This window comes from Hyaena hyaena, unplaced genomic scaffold, assembly GCF_003009895.1.
Source record: "Hyaena hyaena isolate Hyena2069 unplaced genomic scaffold, ASM300989v1 scaffold_770, whole genome shotgun sequence".
In the NCBI taxonomy this organism is placed as follows: Eukaryota; Metazoa; Chordata; class Mammalia; order Carnivora; family Hyaenidae; genus Hyaena; species Hyaena hyaena.
The window spans coordinates 147,567-164,704 of NW_024081405.1; the positions used below are offsets into that span (position 1 = coordinate 147,567).

General features: G+C 36.7%; 1 protein-coding gene across 13 annotated transcripts in view; it reads right to left on the bottom strand.

Moving 5' to 3' along the window:
- Positions 1–17,138, bottom strand: part of KIAA0586 (KIAA0586 ortholog) — a 112,320-nt gene that overhangs the window by 30,189 nt on the left and 64,993 nt on the right. For all 13 annotated transcript variants that reach the window (XM_039218683.1, XM_039218681.1, XM_039218676.1 and 10 more), the window contains 2 exons: positions 11,335–11,489; positions 8,617–8,725 (listed from right to left, as the gene is read on the bottom strand). In XM_039218683.1, the coding sequence (XP_039074614.1) occupies positions 8,617–8,725; positions 11,335–11,489 (264 nt within the window). The remainder of the gene's footprint in view (positions 1–8,616; positions 8,726–11,334; positions 11,490–17,138) is intronic.

Here is a 17,138-nt window from a genome sequence, read left to right on the forward strand (position 1 = left end):
GCCAGCTCAGAGCCTGGAGCCTGTTTCAGAGTCTGTGACTCCCTCTCTCTCTGACCCTCCCCTGCTCACGCTGTCTCTCTCTCTCTCCTAGAAATAAATAAAACATTAAAAAAAAAAAAAGAAATTGCCAAACTGTTTTTCCAAGTGGCTGTAGAATTTTGCCTTCCCATGTAGCAATGTAGGAATGAGGATTAGAACCGCTCTGCATTCTCAACAATGCGTGATGTTACCAGTTTCTTTGATTTCAGCCAACCTAATGGGTATTCAGTGCTATCTACTTTTTAACTTGTATCTCTCTAGTAACTAATGATGTTTAACATCTTTCTGTGTGCTCACTGGCCATCCATATAACTTTTTTAGTGAAGTGTCTGTCCAGATCTCTAAACTCATTTTTAAAATTGGGTTGTTCAAAAAAAATTTTAAGTAAAATAAAATTTGGGTTGTTCATATTCTTACTACTGGGTTTTGTGATTTTAGAATATATTTTGGATACAAGTTTGTTATCAAAAAGTGGATTTGCAAATATTTTCTTCTAATCTGTAATTTGTCCTTTTTCATTCTCTTTAGAGACGTTTTTATTTTCATTAAGTTCAATTAATCAATATATTCTTCTAAGAACTATGAATTTTCGGTAACATCTTAAAAATCTTTGCCCAACCACAGGTCACAAAGATTTTCTCCTATTTTTCTTGTAGAAGTTTTAGTGCTTTTGGCTTTACATTTAGAATTAGGATACATTTTGACCTAATTTTTGTATGTTTGTAAGATATGGGTCATGGTTCATTTTTTGCATATGGGTGACCACTTGTCCCAACATTTGTTGAGATTATCCTTTCTTCATTCAATTCTTTGCCATTTGTGAAAAATCAATTGATCATAAATGTATAGACTATTTTTGGATTCTATATTCTATTCCATTGATCTATTTACCTGTTAATCTTTATGCCAATACTACACTATCACCATTACTGTAGCTTTAGAAAATGTTTAAAAGTCATAGTATAAATCCTCCAACCTTTTCTTTTTAAAAGTTATTTTGGCTATTCCAGGCTCTCTGCATTTCCTTATGAGCTTGTCAGTTTCTACCAAAACCTTGATAGAATTTTTATTGAGAACTGCACTGAATGTATAGATCAATTTGGGGAGAACTGACATCTTAATTCTGAGTCTTTTCATCTATTAACATATTATCATCTATCATTTATATGTCTTTGATTTCTCTCATCAGATGTTTTTGTAGTTCACAGCACACAAATCCTGAAAATATTTTATTAGAAGACAGATGAAACCGATGCTCAGTGTTATTCATTGCCAAGGAAATACAAATCAAAGCCACACTTCATTACCACCTCACACTGGTCAGAGTAGCTAAAACGAACAAATCAGGAAACGATAGATGCTGGCGAGGACACGGGCACCCTCTTACACTGTTGGTGGGAATGTAAACTGATGCAGCCCCTCTGGAAAACAGTGTGGAGGTTCCTCAAAAAATGAACAATAGAACTCCCTTATGACCCAGGAATAGCACTGCTAGGAATTTACCCAAGGGATACAGCAGTGCTGACGCATGGGGCACATGTACCCCAATGTTCATAGAAGCACTTTCAACAATAGCCAAATTATGGAAAGAACCTAAATGTCCATCAACTGATGAATGGATCAAGAAGATGTGGTTTATATATTCAATGGACTACTACTTGGCAATGAGAAAGAATGAAATCCTGCCATTTGTAGCAATGTGGATGGAAATGGAAGGTATTATGCTGAGTGAAATAAATCAGTCAGAGAAAGACAGGTATCATTTGTTTTCACTCATATTTGGATCTTGAGAAACTTAACAGAGGACCATGGGGAATGGGAAGGGGAAAAAAGTTACAGAGAGGGAGGGAGGCAAACCATAAGAGATTCTAAATACTGAGAACAAACCAAGGGTTGATGGGGGGTTGGGGAGAAAGGAAAGTGGGCGATGGGCATGGAGGAGAGCACTTGTTGGGATGAGCACTGGCTGTTGTATGGAAGCCAATCTGACAATAAATTATATTTAAAAAAAGAAAATATTTTATTAGATTTATATCTAGATATTTCACATTTTTGTTGCTATGATAAATTGTACCTTTTAATTACAATTTCCAATTTTTCATTGCTAGTTCAAAGAAATATCATTGATTTTTGAACACTGACATTGTAGACCCTGTGAACTTGATAAAATGTGTTGGTTCTAGTGGGATTTTTGTAGGCCCTGTGGTATTTTCTACAATCATAACCAGCAAATAGAAATGAGTTTATCTCTTCCTTTCTAATCTGTATGGCTCTTTTCCTTTTTCTGGCACCACTGCATTGGCTATAACAGCCAGTATGATTTTGGAAAGGAGTAGTGAGAGCAGACCTCATTGTCTGCTTCCAGTTTTATTAGGAAAGCATTTAGTCTTTCACCATCATGTATGATGTTGACTACAGGTGTCTTATAAATGTCTTTCCTTTATCATGTTGAGAAAGATTCCTATGATTCTTAGTTGAATACTGTAATCATAAAAAGATGCTGAATACCATCAAAAGCTTTTCTACATCTATTGAGACAATCACATTTTTCTTGGTCTATTCATATAATAAATTACATTCCTTTTTGAATGTTGAAACAACCTTTCTTTCCTGGGATAAATCCACTTGGTCTACTCACTGTCTTTCTATATATTGTTGGATTCAATATTTTGTAGACAAATTTTGTGTCTATGTTCATGAGAGATACTGACCTATAAATTTCTTTTCCAGAAATGTCTTTGTCTGGTTTTGGTATCAGGGTAATGCTATTCTATTTTCTGGGAGAGTTTGAATAGAATCGGTATTATTTCTCTCTTAAATATGTGGTAGAATTCTCCAGTGAAGCCATCTGAAACTCAGGTTTTCTTTATTGGAGCATTTGAAACTAAGATTTCATTTTCTATTTAACAAATGTAAGATTACTTAGTTATCAGTTTCTTCTCAAGTTAGGTAAAATTCTTCCATTTTACCTATGTTGCCAAATTTATGAGCATAAAAATACTTACAATATTACCTCATAATCTCTTTAATTTCTGTAGGATCTGTACTGATTTCCTCTCTTTAATTTCTAATACTGATAAGTTCTGTGTTTACTCCTTTTTCCTTCATCATCCTGGCTAAGGTTTATCGATTTACCAATCATTTTAAAGAACTAGGCTTTGGTTTCACTGGGTTTCTATTATGTTTAGGTTTTCAATTTCATTCTGTTCTTTTCCTTCCTTCTGCTTATTAGAGGCTTAATTGCTCTTCTTTTTCAGGTTTCCTACGTTAGAGGTTTAGAGCACTGATTTCAGACCTTTCTATTCTGTTACCGTCCAAGCGTTTATGCCATAAGTTTCCCTCTAATCACGTTTTAGCCACATCCCATGAATTTTGGTATGTGGTGTTTTCATTTTTATTCAGTTCAAAATATTTCTAATTCCCTTTGTAATTTCCTTTTTGACCAAGGTTTATTCAAATGTGTGCAATTTAATTTCCAAATATTTAGGAATGTTCCAGGAATCTTTGTTATTTACTTTCATTCCATTGAGATCAGAGAATACATTTTATATGATTTTAACTGTTTTAAATTTATTAAGGTTTGTTTTATGACACAGAATATTGTCAGTCTTGGTTAATGTTCCATGTTTACTTAGTTAGGAAGTGTGTTTACTTAGTTAGGAAGTGAAGTCAGCTTTTAAAAAAGTTTTTAAGTTTATTTATTTATTTTGAGAGGAAAAAAAAGAATGAAGGAAGGAAAGGTAGAGAGGGGGAGACAGAGAGAATACCAAGCAGGCTCTGTGCGGTCAGCAAGGAGGCTGACACAGGGCTTGAACCCATGAACTGTTTGATCAAGACCCGAGCTGAAGTTGGAACACTTAACTAACTGAGCTAGCCAGGTGCCCCCAAAACAGGTTTTTATCAACTAGGCCCAGTTGGTTGATATTGTTGCTTAGATCTTCTACATTGTTATTTATTTTATTCTATTTTTTTATGAACTTTTTTAAATTTAAATTTTAGTTAGTTAACATACAGTGAAATATTGGTTTCAGGAATAGGATTCAGTGATTCATCATTTACATATAACACCCAGTGCTCATCATAAGTGCCCTCTTTAACAACACAACAAGTGCTCCCCATATGTTCATCTGTTTTGTTTCTTAAATTCCACATATGAGTAAAATCATATGGTATTTGTTGTTCTTTGATCGACTTATTTCGCTTACCATAATACATTCTAGCTCCATCCATGTTACTGCAATTGGCAAGATTTCATTCTTTTTGAAGGCTGAGTAATATTCCATAGTGTATATATACCACAACTTCTTTATCCATTCATTAGTTGATGGACATTTGGGCTCTCTCCATATTTTGGCTATTGTTGATAATCCTGCTATAAACACTGGGGTGCATGTACTCCTTTGCATCTGTATTTGTGTGTCTTCACGAAATAAAAAGCTTTTGCGCAGTGAAGAAAACCATCAACAAAACAGAAAGGTGACCTTACTAAATGGGAGAAGATATTTGCAAATGATATATCCATATAGGGGTTAATAGCCAAAATAAAGAACTTATATACCTCAACAGTAAAAACCAATCTGATTAAAGAAGAGGCAGAGTACTTAAACAGAAATTTTTCTAAAAAAGGCAAGTGGCCAGCAGAAACATGAAAAGATGCTCAACATCACTCATCATCAGGGAAATACAAATCAAAACCACAGTGAGATATCACCTCATACTTGTCAGAATGGCTAAAATAAAAAGGATAAGAGGGGCACCTGGGTGGCTCAGTTGGTTAGGCATCTGACTTCAGCTCAGGTCATGATCTCGTGGCTCGTGAGTTTGAACCCCGTGTCAGGCTCCATGCTGACAGCTTGGAGCCTGGAGCCTCCTTCAGATTCTGTGTCTCCCTCTCCCTCTCTCTATCTCTCTCTCTCTGCCCCCTTCCCTGCTCACTCTCTGCCTCTCAAAAATAAATAAAAAAAATTTTTTAAAAAGGGCAAGAAATAACAAGTGTTGGCAAGGATGTGGAGAAAAAGTTACACTGTTGGTGGTAATGTATATTGGTACAGCCACTGTAGAAAATACAAGGTCCTCAAAAAATTAAAAATAGAAATATCATATGATCCAACAATTCCACTACTGAATACTTACCCAAATAAAACAAAAATACTAATTCAAAAAGATATTTGCACCTCTATGTTTACTGCAGCATTATTTATAATAGCCAAGACACGGAAGCAATATAAGTGTCCATCAAGATATGGATAAGAAAGGTATGACACACACACACACACAAACACACACACACACACACACACACACACACACACACCCAGGAATATGACTCAGAATATGCTATCTGAAACAACAAGGATGGGCCTACAGGGTATCATGCCAAGTGAAGGAAGTCCGACTGAAAAAGACAAATACTACATGATTTCACGTTTATGTGTAATCTAAGAATAAAACAAGTGAATAAACAAACAAGCAGAATCAGACCTGTAAATACAGAGAATAAACTGATGGTTGCTAGAAGTAAGGGTCCAGGGGAAGATGGGAGATACAGGCTTCTACTTATGGAATGAGTAAGTCGTGGGAATAAAAAGCACAGAAGAAGGAATATAGTCAGTGATATTGTAATAGTGTCTGTCGTCTGATGACAGATGGTAGCTACCCTTGTGGTGAGCACAGCATAATGTATAAACTTGTCAAATCACTATATTGTATCCAGAGAGCTAGTGTAACATTGTGCATCAACTATACTCAAATGAGAAAAAAAGAAAGATACTGATAGAATGTAAAAAATAAAAAAAAGTGAACTATTTGAATACATTACTTTATAGAACCTAATTGTTCTTGGGTTTATAATAAGGGGATTTAAAACTAATCTCTTATTCATATGGAAGAAAGTCAACTTGCACAGAAAAAGAAGCGGTAAAAGTTACCTTGCATAGTAAAAAGGAAAAAAAATTAAATGACTCATTAAAATCACTTAAATTGTTGCTTTCACTATAAAACCATTAATCAGGACCTAGAATCAGATAACGGCATCATGTGGTCAAAAAAAATATAACCAATGAATTCAATACCAAATGAAAGAATTTCACTCTTAGATTCCAAAGATAGTCATCTGTCAGATCAATTCAATTTCTTTTTATATTAAAAGCTGAAAGTAATAATCAAAGGGGGGAAAAACAAGGCTTTTATAGATTTGTCAGAAGCATAGTGCTGGCACTCAGGTCCTACCAAATCTTCGGTCAGTGTTTCATGATCACTGAAAGAGCTGCTACTGCTCATAAGCTACTTGTTTCTTATATACACATATTAAACTACTACACATTTCAAAGTGAAATACAGGATACTTCTCCCCGAAACAGTCATAATTTGGGGTTCAAGTGTTCTTAGAAGCATTTATCTGCCAGAAAAGATGTGGTTTTGATTCCCTTGTGGTAAGGTGAATTTCCTTCATTATATTCAAGGCCTGGATGAGAGATAGGACTGAATTCCTTCAAGGTCACCCAAAGCCCTGAGAGCCCTAGAGAATTATTTTGGCATTGTGACTCTCCTATTCTCTGAAACAATTGGCAATGTCTTAGAGTTTCATCAGAGAAAAAAATAAAACCCACAAAATCTATGGAGGGAAAAAAAGTCATAACTGACTATATTTGCCAAGGCAATCATATTCATTAAAAAACATTCAGTATGGAGATATGTATCAGTTATAGAGTGAAATACTTGGCTTCTATTTTAAAATGTTTTATTTATAGCTCACTGGGTATTTATTTGTCTCAGTCAAAGCTGATATAGGCCTGCTCCTCTAACTTCTGTTTTACATATAAAACTAAATGAAAAGAATTATATATATTAAATCTAACCATTCTAAACTCTTTTAAATAAAACTTGCTTTCACCACTAACACCTCGGTTTCTTTTATTCTTACAATTTTTATTGACTTATTAAATGTTAATTGGACAGTATTTAACAACATTGTACTTCATGATATTTTGTTGTTAAGTCAACAAGAATTTAACTATTGCCATCTTGTGGTCAGACATTCATATATGTGAAACTGATGTCATTTTCCTCAAGAGAGATACTTATTTAAAATCTTACCAAATTTTCCTATCACCTGAGAAAAATGATCATTTTATCACATACAATATCTCCCAAGGAGACAAAATTTATTAATAATATTAAGAAATTCTAACTTTTTTAAAACCTAACTTAAACGTATAGTCTTTGACCGTGAATGGTAACAGTGCTCAGCAGAAGGACATCAAGTCAGTCCTGCTATTATCTTAGAAACATTCATTTGTTCCTATCTAGCTACTGTCATGATTAATTTTTAAATACTATAAGAAGAGTTTTATAGGCAAGTTACCATGGGATTCTAAAATACAATATTCATATTACTGTACCATGGTCAGGTTAAAAAGGTGGTCAGGAAGGCAAAGTTCTGAGAAGTGGGAGCAAAAGAGGAAAAAAAACCCAGTAAAAACCTAAACCTCATGTAGCATAATTTTAATAAATATCTAGAGTACGTCCTTGGTTTAGGTCTTCTCTATAACTCTAAATGCATAGTTACATTTGCAATTATATTGGCATTCAATAAATGAGATAAAAAACACAATCATAAATGCAAAGAAAAACGTTCTACTGCTCAAAACATTCCTAATACTTTTTCCTGGATTGTAGAAATAAAGTTTTAAAATAGAAGATATCTTAATTTCTACTGCCAGATTTCAGAATTAATATATATTGTTATTAAATTTAATATAACCTAAATTTAAGAATTTAGGAAGGAAGAAGGTAAATAAAGCACAAGGCCAGCAGCCTTTTAGAAATATAAAGGCAACATCAAAATGCTGTGATGCTGATCATAGAATGAAGTTCAACCACACAACTTTGATAATCAAACAACGGTACAGAAAAGGTCATTTATATAATGTGCATTCAACATGAGAATCCTTTGTTCTATAAGTTGTATTTATTGGTCAACATTACCCACAACACTGAATAGCCTTTACAAAGAAGCACTTTTATAGCCACAGCCCCTGCCTTTCTCAAACTGTAATTTAAAAGAGACAGATACAGACTTATATATAGATAAAAAGTCAATCAACTGCACAACAATCAAAAGATAAGATTAAAGGAAAAACAATACCTAACAGTTATTAAAAATCCATTAGAAATACTGTTTATTAGTAAAAAGAACAAATATACAGTCAAATAGGATACGAGATTCTTGGAGCACCTGGGTGGCTCAGTCAATTAAACGTCTGACTCTTGGTTTTGGCTCAGGTCATGATCTCACAGTTAACATGAGTTCGAGCCTCACACTGGGCTCTGCACTGAGCATGGAGCCTGCTTGGGATTCTCTCTGCCTGTCTCTGCCCCTCCCCCACTCACACTGTGTCTCTCTCAAAATAAATTTAAAAAAAATTGATATGAGATTCCTTATCCTAATGGACTAAGAGAAAACAAAAAACCTACAGACAAGAATGAGATATATATATAAAAAAGAACTTTCATCATATATTTGTTCAATATCAGGGCAATTATCAAGCTATTATATTACAAGAAAATGAATCTTACCTTGTTGCTGTGAAAGTGAAATATCAGATTTATTTCTTACACGTATTAAACGACTTTGGGCGGGCTTGTGTTCAACTTGCTTCACATCGTGGTCATGCTTTTGTTGGTACTAAAGAATTTGAGACATGAAGTCATAACATTGTTTTTAAATTACTTTAAAAAGTTTTGAGCAATTAAACTATTAAATTGTTTCTAGGGGCGCCTGGGTGGCTCAGTCGGTTAAGCATCCGACCTCGGCTCAGGTCATGATCTCACGGTTCGTGGGTTTGAGCCCCGCATCGGGCTCTGCCCTGACAGCTAGCTCAGAGCCTGGAGCCTGCTTCAGATTCTGTGTCTCCCCCTCTCTCTGACCCTCCCCTGCTCACGCTATTTCTCTCTCTCAGAAATAAATAAAACATTAAAAAAATATATATTATGGGGCGCCTGGGTGGCTTAGTCGGTTAAGCGTCCGACTTTCGCTTGGGTCATGATCTCGCGGTTTGTGGGTTCGAGCCCCGCGTCGGGCTGTGTGCTGACTGCCAGCTCAGAGCCTGGAGCCTGTTTCAGTCTGTGACTCCCTCTCTCTCTGACCCTCCCCTGCTCACGCTGTTTCTCTCTCCTAGAAATAAATAAATTAAAAAAAATATATATATATATATATATTAAACGATTGCATTGTTTTTTATATAAAATTTGAATATCATGCATGCCTTCTAAGTGCTACACGGGTGACAGAGTACATATTACTAGAGAAAAGACACTGGAAATCTTTCAAAAGATTTGGATAATATACACAGATTTTCAAATATTGAAATCATTTCTATTTTTACTAGAGAATTCAAAGCTCCTTATAAGTCAAACTACTCTAGATATACACACATGATGGATTTAGACAGGATAAAAACTTAATTTGGTTGTTAAGCTTTCGCATATAACCATTTTTACATAAAATGAAAATCTGCATAATGCACTGCAATTTTCAAAGAGCTTTTCTATATAGTAACATCACTTAATTCTTACAAGCATGAATAGGTACTGCTTTCCTCTGCCATTCAAGACGTGCACTCCACCGCAAGCCCCATCACCTCTCTTCCTTACCTATAGCCTAACGAAATGTGAAATTTACAGTAGTCACAAATTCTTTCACAACCACACATCACAAATTGTGAAAGCCACTTTATTTCTTCCTTTTCCTATTTACAGGGCTGATTATGATGAGTTCCTGAAAACACCTATCAGATATACTTTGACAGGACTTTAAAAAGATATCTATTGGGGTGCCTGGGTGGCTTAGTCGGTTGAGCATCCAGCTTTCGCTTGGGTCATGATCTCGCAGTTTGTGGGTTCGGGCCCCTCGTCGGGCTCTGTGCTGACTGCTAGCTCAGAGCCTGGAGCCTGTTCCAGAGTCTGTATCTCCCTCTCTCTCTGACCCTCCCCTGCTCACGCTGTCTCTCTCTCTCCTAGAAATAAAATAAAAATATTAAAAAAAAAAAAGATATCTATTGATTCTTATCAGCCACAGGTTGACCCACAAGCTGAACCCAGAAGCTCCTTCCTCCAGCCCTGTCCTTGGAATATGAGTCCCACCTCCTATTTCCATACTGGCGGTTATTAAAAGACAGCATTGAGAGGGGAAGGTTTTATGAGACTGTCTGGATGAATACGTGACTGAACCCAATTAAGGCTTCTATATAAACTTTTAAGATTCTGGTGGCTGGACGCAGAAATCTACTGGTCTTACAGCCACCTGAGACAGGCCCGGTAAGTAAGTCCCCTTGCTTATTAAACCTGCCATCTACCAATCTGGAATGGCCTGCGTCTATATTTGGGCTCTCCTTGCTCTCCATGCATAGGGGGCCAGTTTTGAATTTCACCCCGGAAACCCCTGAGGTTGTGACCAGTAATACCAACACCATGCAGTGCTATACAATACCATGCAATACTTAGTGAATAAACTCATCTACAATGAGAAATCCATTGCTATTACACAGATACAAAACTTTTTAATAACGTGAACATTTCTTTACATGCTGGAGAGTAATTAATCTGTTTTTTCAGTACACAAGATTACATGGGTCATTGGCCTAATTCACTATGAAATTGCTTATGTAACAGCTTTTGCAAAATTTAACATAATAAATCTTTCTTGAGTACCTGCTATGTGCAAATTACTGAGCTAGATATCTCATGGTGATACAAAGTGTCAATGATAACAGCTACCTAACTAGCGTGTGTGTGTGTGTGTATGTGTATATATATATATACACAGACATAATTTTTAATCTTTAAAATAAAGATGAGGAGGGGAAAAATAGTTGGAGAGATGGAGGGAGGCAAACCATGGGAGACTCTTGAATGCTGCGAACAAACTGAGGGCTGATAGGGGTGAGAGAGAGGGGAAGGGGGGTGATGGGCAGGGAGGAGGGCACTTGTTGGGATGAGCACTGAGTGTTATATGGAAACCAACTTGACAATAAACTATTTAAGAAAAATAAATAAATAAATAAGTAAACATTAAAATAAAATAAAGATGAGGGAACCAAGGCTTAGAAAAAGGCTGTATATTCAAGGTCACAACTAGAGTCCAGATGAGCTAAGAGTTGTATCCAGGCTTGAGTTAGTAAATAAAGGAAGCATGATTTGAAACTGTCTGACTCAAAGACTAATCTCTCAGCAGTGCATCATGCTAAGACTATATTATTACCATTCTCATTATAAATAAAGTACAAGGATTATTACCTGACGATTATCTTCAGCTGCTCCTGATAACTTAACATCATTTTCTTGTACTGTCAGAGGTGTTGTGGGAAGAGCAAGGTTATAATTTGGCTGCAACTCCAGTTCTCCCAAACTCATTGGACCATGACTAGCACATGAATCTTCATAAATACCACCTGTAAAATATATAAACAAAAAATTAAAATAAATTGTTTAATTTGATTTCCACTCAGGTCATGCTCTCACAGTTCGTTGAGTGCAAGCCCTTCGTTGGGCTCTGTACTGACAGTGCAGAGCCTGCCTGAGATTCTCTGTCTCCCTCTCTCTCTGCCCCTCCCCCACTCACACGTACGTGCATGCATTCTCTCTCAAAAATAAATACCATAAACACAAAACAATAAATATCAATATGTACTAAATAATGAAATCTAGCAAAAAAAAACCTAGGAGACTATAGGTGTAAACTTGTGTTAGGAGAGACCATAAAAACACAGAAAGTATAAAAGATAAAAATAACTAAGGACGTCTGGGTGGTTCAATCAGTTGAGTGTCCAATTCCTGATTTCAGCTCAGGTCATGGCTCACAGCTGTGGAATCAAGCCCTGCCATCAGAGTCTGCACTGAGCGTGAAGCCTGCTTGGGATTCTCTCTCTGCCTCTGTCTCGGCCCCTCCCCTGCTCATAGTTTCTTTCTTTCTCTCAAATAAATAAACATTTAAAAATAAATATATAGAAATAACAACATAAAATTTTTTTAGCTATATGGGAAAAAAAGACCATAAATAATGTCAGTACAAATTTGGAAAAAGATATTTGCAATACAGATGATAGAAAATATCTAAAATATAGAAATAGCTCTTACAAAGTTATAAGAAAAATTTAGAACCTAATAGATGGGGAAGAATTTAAGCAGATAATTCACAGAAGAGCAAATCCAAATAGCCAACAAACATGAAAAGACACAGAAGGCCACAGGCAGTCAGAGACTTGTGAGTAATTTCCACAGGATTTACTGTGTAAAAACAAATCCAGGCAAGTGGGCATGCTATCTCAACTTGTAAAATAACAGCACACACACACGTCATATGCTTCCATCATGTATGTCATACATGTGAGTGTGTCTATGAATAAAAACAGGAAGATTCCATACCAGAATCTTAACATGAGTTAACTGGGGCAAGGCATAGTATGACACAGGAGAAAATGTGAGGATGGCAGGTGGATGGAAACTAACGTATAACATAATCACATTTTAAGCAAAATTATATGTAGTTAATGTATGGGTATATAGAAAACATAATTAAAAAGACACACAAAGTAATTAAACTTTGATAAAAGACCTAAATGTAAAAACTCAGAAGGTATATAATCAGATATCTCTCCCAAAGCATTCAAGTGCATAATAGCTTTCAACTCCTATAACACTCCATCCTTTAATATATATTCACTGACTATGTCCGAGGTGTTACATACTCTGCTAGATGACAGGAATAAGACAGTGAACCCTCAAGTGAGATTATAGATCAGTGTGACAAAAGCAACATTACACAGGCAACATTAGAGGACCATACAGAGAGCACATGTGACAGGTATCTAACCCAGTGATAAAGGGTCAGGAAAGAATTCAACGACGCCATCATAACAATGCTGAATTTGCTCAACAACACAATGGTATCACTTCTACAAAGGGTGCTCACTGAGCGTGAGCATCTTGTCTGTACAAAGTAACTTAGCCCCTTGTGACTATCCTATCATTCACATCAAATTTATCACAACTTGAAATCCCTAAGTTTACGCTACTAGAATCTTACTGCTATGAAAAGGCAACCTCAGACTTAGAAACTTAGACTTTGAGAGAAGACGAACTCCACCCCAAACTGCCAGTGCCCAGCAGCTTTGGGTCTGTCATGTCTAGCAGATTTTTCCATTTGTAGGAAACCCAAAGGCATCTCAAATTAATTCCACATGCTTAAAACCCCACTCATCCTGATCTCCTCTTAATTCTATCCTTTCTCCCTATTCCCTTATTCCCTTTCTCTTAGCAAATGGAAATCCCAGCTACCCAACCATTCTAGCCAGAAAACTAGAGATATCTTAGATCCTTTCTTTGGCACCTCTCATACTCAAGCTAAGTCTTGTCTGTTCTCCTTCTTACTCATCTCTCCAATCTCCCTTCTTACATTTCCTCACTGTTTTAAATAATGTTTCACCAGCTTTACTGCAACTGCTGTCCAATCAGGCTCCTTGCCTCCAGTCTTAATCCTCCCCTCTATTCATCACACTGCACCTGAAATATCTTGCTGAATAAAAGGCAAAGATGGTCATATCAGTCATTTACTTATAGTCCTTGATGGATCTGTGAATATCAAAAAACATTCAGAATTGAAAGAAATTCAAGACTGAATTTTCCATGGGAATAAATATAAAGTAAGATTGGTATTTTTAGTAGACAAATGGATCTGTATCATTTTAGAGTAAATCCAAAAACTACTTCATATATTATCTAAGATTTTTTAGAATCTAGTTTCTGCTCACTACTCCTCCAGTCTCACTGCATCCTCAACTCTAGCTCATTAATGAAGTACTTATATTTCCTTAAGTCTTGCTATTTTTTATTTTTTATTTTCATTTTTACTTTTTCCTCTTATCTCACTGCATATTCTGCCTGGAAGGTCCCTCCTCATTTACTATGTGGCAAACATCTATTCATCTTTGAGAATCTATTTCAAGTAAGCCTCCTCTCAAGTATGAAGTCTTTTTTGGATTGCCCTCTCCAGGTACAAGTGACCTATATCCCATCCTACACAAACTTCTTCAAGATAACTCCGAGAATTTATTGAGTGTTTGGCCCTCTCATCTATTACTTCTACTAGAGAAAAAAATCATTATGGACAGGGCCTTACTAGGTTTTATATTCCTAGCCTTAAGAAAGTACGTAGAGCATAGCAAGCATTCAAAAACTATTTTCTGAATGAACAAGTAAATGAACAAACTGGAATGTGCTTATTATACTCCACCATTAAGATTCAATTTCATATTGGCTCTTGTGGGAAACCATCTCCGAGCCCTCTCCTGTGGATAGAGTCCTCCCCTGCACTCCACAGCTGTCTGTGTTGTTGTACTAATTACACAGTATTGTATAATCTTTCTTGTATTTCTCTTACACTAGTTTGTAAACTTCCTTGAGAGCAGATACCTATCATCTCTGTAGTTCAAGTGTCTACCATTTTACATAATATAGTACCACACACATAGGAGGTATTCAATACAAGCTTTCTGAGTAAACGAGAGCTACAATTAGTAGTACATCTCAGAGTCCTCACAATTTGTTCAAAAATATCAGTTTACATTTTAGGGTTCTTTTTAATAAGTTTTTAACATTTATTTAGTTTTGAGAGACAGAGAGAGAGACAGCATGAGCAGGGGAGGGCAGAGAGAGGGGGAGACACAGAATTCAGGGCAGGCTCCAGGCTCTGAGCTGTCAGTACAGAGCCCATCACGGGGCTTGAACCCATGAATTGCGAGATCATGACCCAGGCAGAAGTGGATGTTTAACTTACTGAACCACCCAGGTGCCCCTAGGGTTCTTGGGACATCTCTTCAAAGCTAATTTTGCATCATTTTTATCATTCAACCCAAACTAAGAGCCTCAGGATTAGGAAGAGTGGTAGGGGGATATAGGTTGCAAACAGGACACTTTCTGAAAATGTGGAGAGGTGGGGAGAACAAGATAAAAATAGATGAGCCTCTGTAGGTAAAGTTGTTATAAAATCAGTATTGGGGCACCTGGGTGGCTCAGTCAGTTAAGCATCCAACTTCGGCTCAGGTCATGATGTCACAGTTCGTGGGCTCGAGCCCCGCGTCGGGCTCTGTGCTGACTGCCAGCTCGGAGCCTGGAGCCTGTTTCAGTCTGTGACTCCCTCTCTCTCTGACCCTCCCCTGCTCACGGTGTCTCTCTCTCTCTCTCTCTCTCCCTCAGAAATAAACATTTAAAACAAAAAAAGACACTGCAGTTTATAGTTTGATTGCTTACTTTCTCTCAGATCATCTGCTTTGGGGGAAGCCAGCTGCAATGTCACAGGCAGCTCTATACAAAGGTCCATGTAGTGAGGAAATGAGGCCTCTTGCCAGCAGCCATGTGAATGAGCGTGGAAAAAAGATCCTCCGACCCTGTGGCAGCCTCAGCCCCAGAAAACAGCTGGACTGCAACCTCATGGGAGATCCTGAGAATTACCCAGCTAAGACATTCCCAGATTCATGACTTTCAGAACTGAATGAGATAATAAATGCTTGCTGTCTTCAGCTGCTAAATTTGGGGGTGATTTGTTATAGAGCAATAAATAACTAATATATTAATATTACTCCCACTTGAAGAAACTTGGGCTTGGAGATATTACTTCCCCCAAAGTACACAGAGCTGTAGTTCAAGCTGATATTTGAAATTCCAAAACCCCAATTCTTAGCCACACTTTGCTGTATTGCCTCATCTATATGTTCAGTCTTAATGTTATGCCACATTACCTATTTTTTCCTATTAAGCAAATATCTACAGTGTACCTACTATTATAAATACACTGTACTGTAGGTAACATGTGAGGGGCTACCAGACATATAAGGAAGGACATATCCAATAGGATAGATCTTCATGTATTTTATTCTATAATAATTTAACAAGTACCTAGTTGTTCTTAAGTACCTAATAGCTCTCAAGTGATCTGTGAGAGCCACCTAGTGTCAATTCTGATTAACTGCAATCTGCACAAGTTACTTGGATACAAATAGCAAGCATAGGGGGGAAAGAGAGAGAGGCAAAAAAAAGAAACAGACTCCTACTTATAGAGAACAAAGAGATGGTTACCAGAGGAGATGTGGGTGGGTAATAGGTGAAACAGGTGATGGGGATTAAGGAGAGCACTTGTGATGAGCACCAGGTGTTGAATGGAAGTGTTGCATCACTATATTGTACACCTGAAACTAATATTACATTGTATGTTAAGCAACTGAAATTTAAAACTTTAAAAACTCACATTTTATGCCATTGAAAATTTTTTTATGTTTGTTTATTTATGAGAGAGACAGAGAGACAATGAGACAGAGCATGAGTGGGTGAGGGGCCAAGAAAGAGGGAGGCAAGAATCTGAAGCAGACTCCAGGCTCTGACTGTCAGCACAGAGCCCAGTGCAGGACTCAAACTCATCGTGACCTGAGTCGAAGTTGGATGCTTAAACCCATGCCATTTTAAATCCTACTAATTTAAGAGAATGTAAAACACTTAATGCTCTCAGTATGTACATAAAATGAGAAATAACTCCAATCTTACTTCACATTTATTCTCCTGGAAAATTTAGTCTTCAGTATCTCTCAATTCTGAATGGCATAAGGTGTTCACTCAATATAACATGGAGATTTTAAATACCCTACACAACAATGTTTTTCTAACATAATGCATTTCTTTCCTTTTCTGATTTCTGGAAAATCTGCATACCTCTAGAAGTCCTTAGAATGCAGCAGTGGCCAGGGAAAAATCAGTAAGTAAGAATATATTTGATCCAATGTTCATAGCAGCACTCTCCACAATAGCTAAAACATGGAAAGAGCCTAAGTGTCCATCAACAGATGAATGGATCAAGAAGATGTGGTTTATCTATACCATGGAATACTACATGGCAATGAGAAACAATGAAATCTGGCCATGTGTAGCAACATGGATGGACCTTGAGGGTGTTATGCTGAGCGAAATAAGTCAGGCAGAGAAGGACAAATATCATATGTTTGCACGTATAGGAGGATTAGGAGGAACTTGACGGAGGAACAAGGGGGAGAAGA